Source organism: Pseudogymnoascus destructans, assembly GCF_001641265.1.
Source record: "Pseudogymnoascus destructans isolate 20631-21 unplaced genomic scaffold scaffold_2, whole genome shotgun sequence".
Taxonomy (NCBI): Eukaryota; Fungi; Ascomycota; class Leotiomycetes; order Thelebolales; family Thelebolaceae; genus Pseudogymnoascus; species Pseudogymnoascus destructans.
This window is the reverse complement of record NW_020167521.1, coordinates 1,812,439-1,825,040: the sequence shown is the minus strand read 5'-3', so window position 1 is coordinate 1,825,040 and position 12,602 is coordinate 1,812,439. Positions and strand designations below refer to the sequence as shown.

The following is a 12,602-nucleotide window of genomic DNA, read 5'->3' as shown; positions in this document are numbered from 1 at the left end:
GCTTAACTCTGGAGTCTGGAACTTGCGACAAGGAAAGAGAGTTCTGCAAACCCTGTACGCTAGGCAAACGGTTCGCCCATAACAACATGCCAACTCCTCGCCATGCTACAGAGAGACTTGGCCTTGTCCATATGGACCTTGCTAGCCCTATAACCCCAAAGACTAAATCTGGCGAAAGCATGTTCCTTATGATAACTGATGACCTTACATGCTTCGCATGGATCTATTTTATCAAAACAAAAACCAGTGTCAAAGTCCTTGGATATATCAAACACTGGTATAACATTGTCTACAATCAGACTGGCCTCCAAGTTAAATGCTTCCATGCAGATGGCGGCAGAGAGTTCGCATCAGCGTCCATCTGGTGATACCAGTCCAAAATGTGTGTGGACTGGTATCACCAGATGGGCGCTGAGTGGGAACCTACTAGTCCTAATCAACCAAACCAGAACAGCGTCTCTGAGCATGGAAACCGAACAGTGCTTGACAAGTCCCATTCAGTGATGAGTGAAGCAAATCTTCCAAAAGAGCTCTGGGGAGAAGTGACTAGAACGATGGTATACCTCAAAAATCGCTCACCAACATCGGCCATTCAAATTACCCCTTTTGAAGCCTGGTATCGCATTCGAAAAATCAGATTTATCACATCTTCTGTTACGATGGTCATAGAGGTCATGATGCCAGTCTAGGAAAAGTAACCTAGATTGAATTTAAAGAGAGAAGAAGAAGAAGAAGGAAGGAAGGTGAGGCTATTCCTAATAACATACAGCTGTCTGCTTAGCGGTTGTAACCTTGTGGCTAAGGCTACACCCGTAATCCCCATAACAACTGTAATAACCGTAACAACCGTAACTGTCATACTGACATTCGCTGCACTCAGTTTGCTATCAAACTCAAGAGCAAACTTAGAAATCTCCTCCTCAAACCTACAAGTCACCATACATATTTTGGCTTGTCACACCAACAACAAGAGCAATACTACTCAACGATTGCTACAACCATCTATGATTCATTACACGTCATCGCTCCTTAGTTACTGGGCCGATATGACCACATAGCATATCTCTACAACCCTCTATGATTCATTACATGACATCACTCCTTAGTTACTGGGCTAATACTACACATGACATATCTCTATCAACTAGAGGCCTAGGAACATGAACGATAGCTCCAAAAGCTTCTACAACTGTCTATGATTCATTACACGTCATCGCTCCTTAGTTGCCCACAAGATTGGTTAAGTTATGACATAATTTGTCTATAGGGTGTCATACTGACATTCATTGCACTCAGTTTGCTATCAAACTCAAGAGCAAACTTGGAAATCTCCTCCTCAAACCTACAAGTCACTATACATATTTTGGCTTATCACACCAACAACAAGAGCAATACTACTCAACGATTGCTACAACCATCTATGATTCATTACACGTCATCGCTCCTTAGTTACTGGGCCGATATTACCACATAGCATATCTCTACAACCCTCTATGATTCATTACATGACATCACTCATACTACCACATGACATATCTCTACCAACTAGAGGCCTAGGAGCATGAACGATAGCTCTAAAAGCTCCTACGAACCTCTATAATTCATTACATGTCATCGCTCTTTAGTTACCCACAAGATTGGTTAAGTTATGACATAATTTGTCTATGACATAATTTGTCTATAGGGGTACTCTGACCTTGGACCTCCTTTCACTTCCTATAGGCTAGGAACCTAGGAGATGGTTCTATGGGATTCTCTTACGTCGACTACAGTTACCAAGCCTGGTTAGTCATGGAAAGTCTTGGAAAATGAGAGAACTACACTCCTTTAGCATAAATAGGATTGCCCTTTCCTTAAGAAAGGGCAAGCAGACAATACAGTAAATCGACTATCACATACTTCCATGTCTTTTCCAAGCTTCCAAGCATTGATATTGTTACTCCTTGTTTCTGAAAAGTCAGTGAGGTGCTAACCTCAGACTTATCCCTCAGTTCTCAGACTCAACATTTGTTACAACTTGTCTAAACCACTCCACTACATCATACACCTGATTGCTGCATTGTGGAATAGTCTAAGCTACGACCCTTTGGCTCTGTTTCCTAGACAGTGTGTTGTCTTAGTAAAATCATCCCTTCCTTGGGTGGCTAGATTCTCACATCTGGTGCACCCTGTAACGCTGACTTCTAAACGATAGAAGACACAGAGGTTCTCTTGCGTAAAGGTTTACTTATCAGAGGAGGCAGGGGATCAGACACAAAGGCTTCAAGTAACACGTTACTAGTATATAACAAATACTGTATTGAGTTGAGCACGAAGCTCCTATCTAAGGAAATACTATCTACTTATATAGTGGCGTCGTGCCTAGTGGACTCTTGGGAACTCACTCGAGTCCTCAGAGTCCTGGACTCTTAGGACTCTTCTCATCATCCTGCGAGTCCGTCACGTGCCTAGTGGACTCCTGGGAACTCACTCGAGTCCTCGGAGTCCTGGACTCTTAGGACTCTTCTCATCATCCTGCGAGTCCGTCACGTGATACTTTCGGAACTACTATTCCCCGCTGCCCCTCCAGGTACCAGGGCCGGTCTCATGCGACCTCCCTCCTTCCTGTCCTGTAGTTGGCCAGCCTTCTTGTTCCGTCGTAACACACCCACCATTACAAGGGGGTGGCACATCAAACAAATGGATGTCGTTACAGCTTTCTTATATGGCAATATTGATGCTGACGTCTACGTTGAACTGCCCCCAGGACTGGACAACTCACCTAACGGAATATGCAAACTGAACAAGGCACTCTACGGGCTCAAACAGGCTCCACGGTTCTGGTTTGAATGCCTTACTACAGCGCTACGATCCTTTGGTTTCCTACCCTGCCCAGGAGATTCAGCATGCTTCACAAAAAAGGACATGACTATACTGTTCCACGTTGATGACTTCCTAATAGTTGGCCCAGAAATGAGTGATATCAACCAAGTTAAGCAGCAGCTGAAAAATCAGTTTAAAATGGTAGACCTTGGGGCCTGCCAATTCTTCCTCAGAATCAAAATCAAAAGAAACCTGAAGAACAAGACTATCAGGCTGTCACAACGAGCATACCTAGAAGGAATACTCAAGTGATTCGATTCATGGAATATCCACCCATCTGCTACACCAATGGACGAGAAACTAAACCTCCTTGCTATCAGAGACCACCGAATTCAAGGCCCAACGACTCGATTACCAAGCCAAAGTAGGCTCGCTCATGTATGCCATGCTGTGCACAAGACCAGACCTAGCATACGCGGTCTCACTTGTCAGCAAATTCGCCTCAACCCTGGACCAGAACACCATGTGGCAATTAAATGCATTTTCAGATACATCGCAGGCACCCTCAACCTAGGTCTTGAATATGACGGCACCGAGAAATTCACAGGGTATACAGATGCAGACTGGGCAGGCGATAAGGGAACTAGCAAATCCACAAGCGGCTTCGTTTTCACGCTTGGTGGAGGAGCTGTGAGCTGGTCAAGCAAAAAGCAGACCACCATAGCTGCCTCCACCTGCGAAGCAGAATACGTGGCCCTCTATGTATGCACCAGGGAAACTATCTGGCTTAAACGACTACTAGAGTTCTTCTGTGTGGATGCTGCACTCCACCCTATCGATATTCGTGCAGACAATGAAGGAGCCATAGCGCTCGCAAAAAACCCAGAGTATCACCAGAAAACGAAACATATCAGGATCAAATACCATTTTACACGAGAAGCAATCACTAATGGAGAAATCACTGTGTCACACATCTCAACAAACCAAGAACTCGCCGACATATTCACCAAGGCACTGCCTCGAATTAAATTCTCATCCTTCCGTCACGATTTGGGAATCCGGGGCGAAGAATCAACGGTGCCTCAGGGCAAAGAGCCACAAATCGACAAAAAGAATAAGGATCTACAAACCAAGGGCCTTGCAGACAAGAAACAAAAAGCTGAAGCGTACACACCCTGAGCGGGAGCCACGAAAGGAGAGCTGGCACACTCACAGTGAGAACTGCAAGCAGTTATGAGAATGGGGTGATAAGTCACCATAAACAAAAAAATTGACTACCACAAAAACGATACACTATTAGACACAAACCTACAGGCTACAATATACTATACAGAAAGGTAGAGGAATCATGACACCGATGTAGTGTTAGAGTGGGAGTGTTGGAATGAGAACTCGGTGCTTGGCACCGGCACCACCGGCATCACGGGCATCACCGAGACCGCTCCCCCTACATCGGTGCGAGGATATCAAAGACCCTGTATCATATTAGTAATAGCCCTGTATTATATTAGGTTTAGTGGTTAGCATCAATAAAATCTCTTTACACCCGAAAGCACAGTCTATTATTTGAACATGTATGCCCACGGGCGCTCATTTACCAGAGTTGAGAGTGGGAACGTTTAGCACCAGGGCGGCCGGTGGTTGCTGGTGGGTGTGGTTTGTCGGCGGGATGGGATGGGATGGGATGGCGGAAATCGGCGCGTGCATGTGCTAAAGGAGGACGCAGATCAGTAATCCTGTCTCCCCGCCGGCCGACGTCTCGCCGTACCCTCGCCGAACCGCTACCTCGCGGTACTTCCACCTACCTCCCACATCCCCCTCTCCCCCTCTCTCTTTCCCCCCAAACCCACTTTACATAACCCAATCCCCCCCCAACCGCCGGCGCCAAGTCTACCATACGCTAGCGCTAGTTTCTTCTAGCGCTCTTCTGGAAGACCGGGTGGGCCTCGGCTGCCAGGCTCGGCTTGGCGGGTGTGGCTGGTGGCTGGTGGCTGGCTGGGAGGACGTCGGAGGAAAGAGCGACCAGCCAGCCTCGCTGACCAGTATCAATAATTGCCAGAATAGCATCGAATTGAGTGACCAAATCATATCCCTATGTGAAAGTGCAAGTACTCTAAAACGCATCGTATTATCATCATACCATGATGCATCTACTCGTATCTAACGCCACCAGCAAATAAACGAACCCCCCCCTTCAAAAGCAAAGCCTGACTCCAGGCCAATGCAGAACACAGAAACATAAACATAACAAATATTCCGTTCCCCAAGCAGGAAGATAATAAACGCCGCCGATGAACCGTCATCCCGTCGTCGTCTCTCGTAATATACTCCTCCTAACATACCCCCCAACGGATGAGCAAAAATAAAAGGGGTGAGGGAAGTAAGTCGCCAGCTAGCAAGCCCACCAACCCCCTCCCTCACCACAGAAAGCGCCACCCCACTCACAAAACCCCCATCTCCTCATCATCATCCTCCCCCTCCTCCCCACTCTGCATCTGCGTCGCACTACTCCCCCCACTAAACTTCCTCGCCGACGCCCCCCCAACCCCAAACCTCCCCCCCCCCAACCCCCCACAACCTCCAGCTCCTCCCCCCCCACCACACGACCTTCCATATCAATCTCCTGACTCAGATCCACGAGCGCCATGCGCGGCAACTTCAAGAAGCCTTGCGTGCGCACCACGCGGCCCCAGTGGAGGAGACAGTAGTTCGCGGCGCGCTTGCGGAGCCACTCCTCGTTCGCGACGCCGGCGCTGTGCCAGGTGATGCAGGCGTGCTCGACGTCCATTTCCTTGGAGAGGCGGTTGACGCACAGTAAGCGGAGGTGCGGGATGTTGTAGATGTTCGAGAGAACAAGGAGGCCCGCGACATCATTGAGCTCCGGTACGTCGTCCATGTGGATACTGTCCGTGTAGAGGTAGTAGAGGAACGCCTTGACGACGGGGTAGGGTTCGGGGATATGCATTTTCTTAGTGTGGAACTCGGCCATCTGAGCGTTGTAGAGGCGTGCGAAATGGGCCCAGCGAGCTTGGAGGATCAGTTTGTGGACGTGGATGGGTTGGGAGGTTGAGGCGTCGGGGGCGAGCCAGTTTTGGACGACGGAGCCGGAGGGGGAGCCGGCGGAGGACATGGCTGCGTTGTCGTCCCAGTCGTCGTCTTCGCGCGAGGCGGTGACGATGAAGTCTGTGCCGCTGCCGCTCTCGGGGGGGACGTTGAATAGAATTGCCAAGTCGGCACCGAGGCCACGGGAAGGCTGGGGGGTGCTGCGGCCAGAGTGGCCTGAGAGTGAGGTAAATGGAGTTCTGACATCTGCTCGGTTCTCTTTGGCGAGGTCGTTCCCAAGGAGTCCGTATTTGCGGAGGTCGATTTCCATGATGTCGCTCAGGTATTCCTCGAAGCCGTTCGGGCCAAGATCAGTAGCAGCTGGGTCGGTCGGGCAGCCTAGGAGCCATGCTTTCGTCCCGTCTTCGTTCATCGTACAGTAATGCCAGCGGTAACCACTCCTGAAGATCTCGCGGCCTTCTGCAAGTTTCTGCCAGCGCAGGGTGTCCAAGTCCAGGGATGACAGCGAGCAGTCCGCAGGGGTGATCGTAACAGCCGGCGTGACGAAATCAAGGAGGTTTCCTGAAGTAAACACGTGGAAGTGCATGCCAGATCCTTGAGCTGGGATATTGGGCCCCGAAACAAACTTGAGGGACGAAACTGCACCGGGTGCTGCTGGCGGCGACGTGTTCAGTTGGAATGAAGCGGGGTTAACCTGCGCGCTGCTCGAATTTGCCGCATAGCCCGTGCTTCCAACAGGTGCTGGGCTCGATGCTGCACTCTGGCGAGTAGACCCTTGGCGGGAAACTCTGCGGTCCCAGGTGTCATAGGCCGGAGGAGAGTCGAAGGCGGGAGTGCCTTTGAGGTCAAGCCAGTAGATGTCTCCCACCTTTTCAGCATCTTGGCTGAGGCCTCCAAATACCCACATCCTGTCACCCCAGATGGATGCCTGGTGATCGAAGCGACCAACGAAGCGCCATGCCCGCGACCAGGTGAATGTTTTAAGGTCAAGATAGCAAATGTCGTCCAAGACATAGTTGTTGTGCCCAGTGATTCCACCAACTATGAAAAGTTTGTCTTCGTGGAGCACAGCAGCGTGTCTGGCTCTTCCTTTTGGAATCGGGCCAGTCACGGCAGGCTGTGTCCAGTGCGCAGTCTTCAGGTCGAATATAATAAGGTCGGAGAGGTAAGTTCGGTGCTCATTCTCACCACCGAAAATGAGGAGCTTGTCCCCTTGGTAGAGTGTGGCAGTATGCCCTGTTTATCATTAGAACGAGTTTATACTGCGTGTACGGAATCAATACATACCCATTCTAACACCTGGAATGTCGCCATAGTTGTCAACTGTTGTTGTGTATCAGTATCTTATATAACTTTTTTTTCAATTTTCCGAGACGCCGTGGTGGGTACAAAAAATGTCCAGAATAAGGCGGGGAGAACGTACCCAAGCTCCATTGATGGCTGACCATGTCCAGTTTTAAGACATGATTGTAGACTTCGTCCGTATAGGCATCGAATCCACCAAACGCATATATGTTGTTTCCACCACAGTAGGTCACTGTCGCATTCACCAAGCAGGCAGGTCTCTGACCTAGAGTCCGAACGAGTTTTGGTCGGTAATTATCCTTTGCGGCCGGTTTCACTGGTGAATTAGGCATGAGGAAAGTATTGGTCGAGGAGGCTGCTGAACCTGGAGTGAGACCGAGAGGTGCATGGCTGCCGGCACCTGAGTAGATCGCCGAGCCAAATATGCCGGCGTTGCTGCTGGCGGGGGTAGAGGGCTGAGCCATATTCGCAGGCCTCTAGAATCCCATCGACGGCGCGAGTAACTGTTCCAATCCAATGGCCAGACAGAGAGCCAGGTATCTTTCGAGACGGTTGTTGAGGTGAGTGAGGAAAGAGCAGCGAGAAAATGGCAATGGTAATGGGCTCAAAGAACGCTACTGAATGTGGAATGGCCTTATCGGAATTGTGGCGCGATCTGCGATTGGGCGTTAATCACGTGTTATGTGATCGTTTTTGTTGACTAATCAACTGCACGTGATTCAATTGCACGTGCCACCTGCTTGGATAGACGGGGTGGGGTCCAACGCTTTCTTGTCGCAAGCGAATGACGTTGCCTTGCAAGTTGCCAAGTTGGAGTTGACGTCTCCAAAGAACACACGACAATTTTCAAATATTCTCCAACAACTGCAGCTGCAAAGTCCAAAGGTATTTACTGCTCATGAAGCTCTACAATACACTTACTAACTGATCTTTTGCAGAGTAAGCCTCTCCCTTTGACGAATAGCTACTACGCGATCCTTTGCCATACTCTCATTACAGCATTGACTCTATAACCTCCAGAAACGAAACATATACAATATTGTCAAGCTTCAACAACTTCCAAGATGACGCTCTACTACAGTCTCGTGGGTTTCTCGCGCGTCCTAGGCCTATGATTCGCCTTGCTAATGATCCTGCAGGTCTTCATGCTACTTGTAGCAGAGATGGGCCTTTTCGTCCTTCTCATCGTGCCCCTCCCGTTCAACTGGAGGCTCAAGGTAAGATACCACCATAATTTCCCCATTACTGCCAGCTGCTAACCAACAACCAGCTATATACGTTCATTTCCGGTTCGTGTGCTCCACTCCAGACTCCCGAAAACCCCCCAGACCAGTACTGACATCCTCCAAGAAAGTCCTGTCATAGCCAAAGTACAACACGGTCTGAAGATAACGTTTATCTTCATCCTTATCCTGTTCTTAGACAGTGTATGTTCCCAAATCATTGATACTACAAGGAAAAACTTGGTACTGACTATCCCAGGTAAACCGTGTGTACCGAGTCCAAGTTGAACTCGCCCTGGCAACTGAGCAATCGCAAACTGGGTATGTGTCCTTATATCCATATTACAGTATAGCACTAACCACAGTTAGTAGAGCTGTTCTCGGACATGAGCGCATGGAAGTTCAGGCCCGCAAGTTCTACTCTCAGCGCAACATGTACCTCTGTGGCTTCACGCTGTTCCTGTCTCTGATTCTCAACCGCACATACCTGATGGTAACACCCCCCTTGCACCAAACCTCCCGATACCTCTCTAACACATCTGCAGATCATGGAGACCCTGAGACTCGAGACCAAGCTCAAGCAATACCAAGGTGACGCAAAGGCCAGCGGCAAGGACGCCCAGAAGCTTGAGGAGGCTGGCGGTATCAACGAGATCGGAAACCTGAAGAGGAAGCTCGCCCAGAAGGAGCAGGACCTCGAGAATCTGAAGAAGCAGTCTGCCGGTCTTACCCGGGAGTACAATGAGCTCAGCGATAAGTACGCTTCTACACAATCTACCGAGACCCTACCAAAGAAGGATAGGTAAATGGTAAATGCATGTGCAAACCAAAAGAAGCTGGGCCTGGGCGCGGCCGAAACTGGGGTGTTGAGGGAAGAGATGGCCATCGGTACATGTAAGGAGTAGAAGGCGCGGTGAGATAGCGCCTTGTGGATAAACATAGATTGGAGTAGGGATATAAGCTACACATAAGTAGGAAAAAGGACAATCTTTTTGTCCCTCTTGTCAGCAATGCTTGTGGGTACATGTACACGAAATGATATTTTGGGGATTAGCGGTCACAATGTATTGATATCTGGACGTATTCTTGCTCAATTGATTTTCAAATGCTGTTTTATCCCATTCGGATATTGAATAGCTGTAACTGTCGGCTCGTCTCCCATTTTGATTCCGGGCATTTGAGATACCGATCCGCGCCTATGTCCGTCATCAACACCATGCATTGCAAAATGATACCTATTATCCTCCGCGCAAATAACCCCGCGGGTTATGTTCCTAGATATAACGCTGAAAGGACGCTGTGGTTCGGCCATTGGTGTATAAGAACTGGAGCGGGAAGCAGTGAGGAATGGCACAACCCTTGTTTCTGACCGAGATATGCCTGCGCACACTAATTATAATTCCAACGCATGCGAGACATAGACGAAATTGGGACCTGAAAGTCTAGGTCTTCTTTTCGTTTGACCTCCCAGGCTTGTAGGCGCTATCTACAGCCGCGCGCCTTCCCTTCGGCTTAAAAGTGATAACGGCGTCACTTTCGCCTTCATCGCTGTCTCCGAGTTCGATAGGCGCAGTTCTCTTTCCTTTCTCGTTATTTGCATCTAGTGCCTCCTTATTAGCCACTAGCTGTGATGTGGCAGGTTCAGTTATGGTCCTGTTCTGATTTTCAATTGGCGCAGGCGTCTCAGAGACTGAAGTCTAACCTCCAAAGTTAGCTCTACGAGGATAATAGCAGGGCATTGTCCGGGTCTGTACGTACCATTGTCTCGTCATATTTCTGCCTAGCCAGATCCTGAATCTCGTGTCCGTTCAGCTCATTGAAGTCTTTATATTGCTTTTTTGCAAGTCCCCAAACTTCCTCAAATGTGAGATCCTCGAACGCCCTTGAAGCATGGGACAAGGGCCCACTGTGCGCATTTGGCATTTCCTCGCCATGCTTTTGTCTGGCTAGCTTCTCAATCTCATCTCCGTTCAGATCGTCGAAGCGTTTATACTTCTTTCTTGCGAGGTCCCGAACTTCAGCAAATTTGAGCTTCTCGAAGGCCCTTGAAGTGCTGGTCAAGTGAGATGAGCTTGGCGACTTGGCGCTGTTCGGAGTTACCTGGAGATGCATATCGCCGTGCTCAACTTGTGACCTCATCTGCTCTTTGGGTCGGGCTGGGGTGGGAACACCGGAAGAGTTTGCAGATGCTGGTTGTGCGGGCTGGAAAGGTTGTAGTTCTTGCGTTCGCTGTCCTGCTTGAGAACCTTGACTAATAGGCCTAAAAACCATCCGAGTGGTTGTCCCAAACCTAGACACGCAAAAGCAATATTCCTCTTCCTCCCCATGGGAATTGTTTTTGAAATTATACTAAAGGCAGTCGGTAGGCACATGGCAGTACCAATACCTTGCAGCCCACGGAAGGCGGTCAATTGAAGTCCTGTCTGTGAGCGGCCGGCAGCTAGGACAAAAGCTCCCGCGAAAAAGCAGCCGAAGATGTTCATGTTGCGGTTGCCAATGTGGTCCGCTATCGAGCCGGCGAGGAAGAGGAAGCAGCCGTTGGTAAGGCTGGAAGGATTTATTAGTTATTGTAGTATGCTATTTAGTGCAATACTTACGAGTACATTGATTGAGGCCTATAATAAAATTGTCAGCAACAGTCTCTCAGGGCTACCACTAATGGAAGAAGTTATGTGCAGTTGTGTTACTGCAATTCCAACACATTATGTGTCGGAATTGCAATAGCTCTAGAGATGAAGCACCAAGGCACCAAGAGATAATTAGTTGAAGAAGATCTTATTGCTTACTATTATACTATATTTAACGATGTGACGGCTACTCGGTGTTCCACCCACTCGCTTCGCTCGTAAGCGAGTGGGTGGAACACCGAGTAGGAGGCTGCTGAAAAGGGCAGCTTTCGTCGCTGTTTTACGCACCCCGCTTGCCCACTTTTCAATACTCTCACACCCCAAAATTAATCGCCGCACACCTATGGTGCCTCAGGTACCTGAAATAGCTCGTCCACATCGTTCACCTCGTTCACCCCATCCAACCTCTGGCCAACCCATCCCACCTGGCCCTTACTATCCCGGTGCCCACGAAAGCCAAAACTGGCCATCTCCTCGTTGAACCGCTAACTCAAAGGTATTTAAAGGCAGCATGTCCCTTGTTCGCTCTCTTTCGTCTGTTCTTCGCCATCTCTTCTCTTTCACGTCTCAGTCACTCGATTCTTCACCCCTCCTACAAGCTTTCGCTCGTAGTCTCTCTTTTCAGTCGTCAATACTCCTTGTCTGCATTTCTGTTCAATCACTTTGCACCCTCGACTGCTCTCTGGATTCTCTTCTTACTAATCCAATCAACCCTCCACACGTCTCCGTCTCGACATGGCAATGACTTCCTACTCCGACGATGAATCCGACAGCTCGAGCGTTTTCGACTTCGATTCCCTTTTAGATGGTATCGACGATGACACCGATGACGAGTCGTGGCTATTTGACGACGAAATAAAACACCCTCCGGAACACTATCTCGCCGAAGCAGAAGAACTCGATGTGCAGCGGCTTCGGCAACGACGATACAGCCCCAATACCCAAGTCCAGCTTGATCGAGTGAAGTTGCAGTGGGATCAGTAAGTCAACATTCAAATGACTATAGTTGCTTACGCTAACTTTCCACCCCCTTGAAGGTACTGCTCCTATATTAAGAAAGACCCAGTACAATGCTTCCGCGATGTCACGATAAGATTCCTCAAAGGCTTCTTGAGCTGGGTTTGCGACCAACGACGAGGGAAAGGCGGGCGGAGACGGCCAGGCATCAAACATACGACGTCGTTGGAGACATTTTGGAAGTGGTACAACCTTGTGTACAAGCTCGAGGTTGGCGAGAAGATTGACGAAATGATCATACGACAAGGGCAAGATGTGAGTTTTTCTAGTTACTACGTTAGGGCTTCTGTTTGTCTTCAGTCTAATATAATTATAGCTGATCAAGTATGTGGCCGATCAAAAGGGTCTTGATAACTCAAAGCGGGAGAGTGCAACTATGTATGCTGAAGATCTAGCTGAATTCTCCCGCGTGCTTCTTACGACAACGCAAATGACTTTTGCTATCGGTTGGCTTCGAATTCAGCAGATCCTCTTCTCTCAACTCGCAGGCATCACTGGCAATCGACCGGAGGCTTTATTACAGCTCCGTCTCCGGCACCTCGAACTGACACTGATTCGAGACCCC

The 12,602-nt window shown here is 49.0% G+C and overlaps 3 protein-coding genes across 3 annotated transcripts; 1 reads left to right on the top strand and 2 right to left on the bottom strand.

The window, feature by feature from the left end:
• Positions 1 to 4,892: 4,892 nt before the first annotated feature.
• VC83_01213 (uncharacterized protein) lies at positions 4,893 to 7,762 on the bottom strand. Its single transcript, XM_024464897.1, has 3 exons — positions 7,289 to 7,762; positions 7,153 to 7,188; positions 4,893 to 7,101 (listed from the first exon to the last, which is right to left on the bottom strand). Exons 1-3 carry the CDS (start codon positions 7,632 to 7,634, stop codon positions 5,195 to 5,197), a joined length of 2,289 nt encoding a protein of 762 aa, XP_024327973.1. The 5' UTR covers positions 7,635 to 7,762; the 3' UTR covers positions 4,893 to 5,194.
• Positions 7,763 to 7,976: 214 nt separating this feature from the next.
• Positions 7,977 to 9,475, top strand: VC83_01212 (uncharacterized protein). The gene is made up of 8 exons (XM_024464896.1): positions 7,977 to 8,109; positions 8,191 to 8,255; positions 8,310 to 8,387; positions 8,441 to 8,459; positions 8,521 to 8,597; positions 8,653 to 8,714; positions 8,766 to 8,886; positions 8,939 to 9,475. The coding sequence occupies exons 2-8, from the start codon at positions 8,235 to 8,237 to the stop codon at positions 9,197 to 9,199; spliced, it is 639 nt and encodes a 212-aa protein (XP_024327974.1). The 5' UTR covers positions 7,977 to 8,109; positions 8,191 to 8,234; the 3' UTR covers positions 9,200 to 9,475.
• VC83_01211 (uncharacterized protein) lies at positions 9,476 to 11,166 on the bottom strand. Its single transcript, XM_024464895.1, has 3 exons — positions 10,991 to 11,166; positions 10,152 to 10,940; positions 9,476 to 10,090 (listed from the first exon to the last, which is right to left on the bottom strand). The coding sequence occupies exons 2-3, from the start codon at positions 10,662 to 10,664 to the stop codon at positions 9,836 to 9,838; spliced, it is 768 nt and encodes a 255-aa protein (XP_024327975.1). The 5' UTR covers positions 10,665 to 10,940; positions 10,991 to 11,166; the 3' UTR covers positions 9,476 to 9,835.
• Positions 11,167 to 12,602: the final 1,436 nt, after the last annotated feature.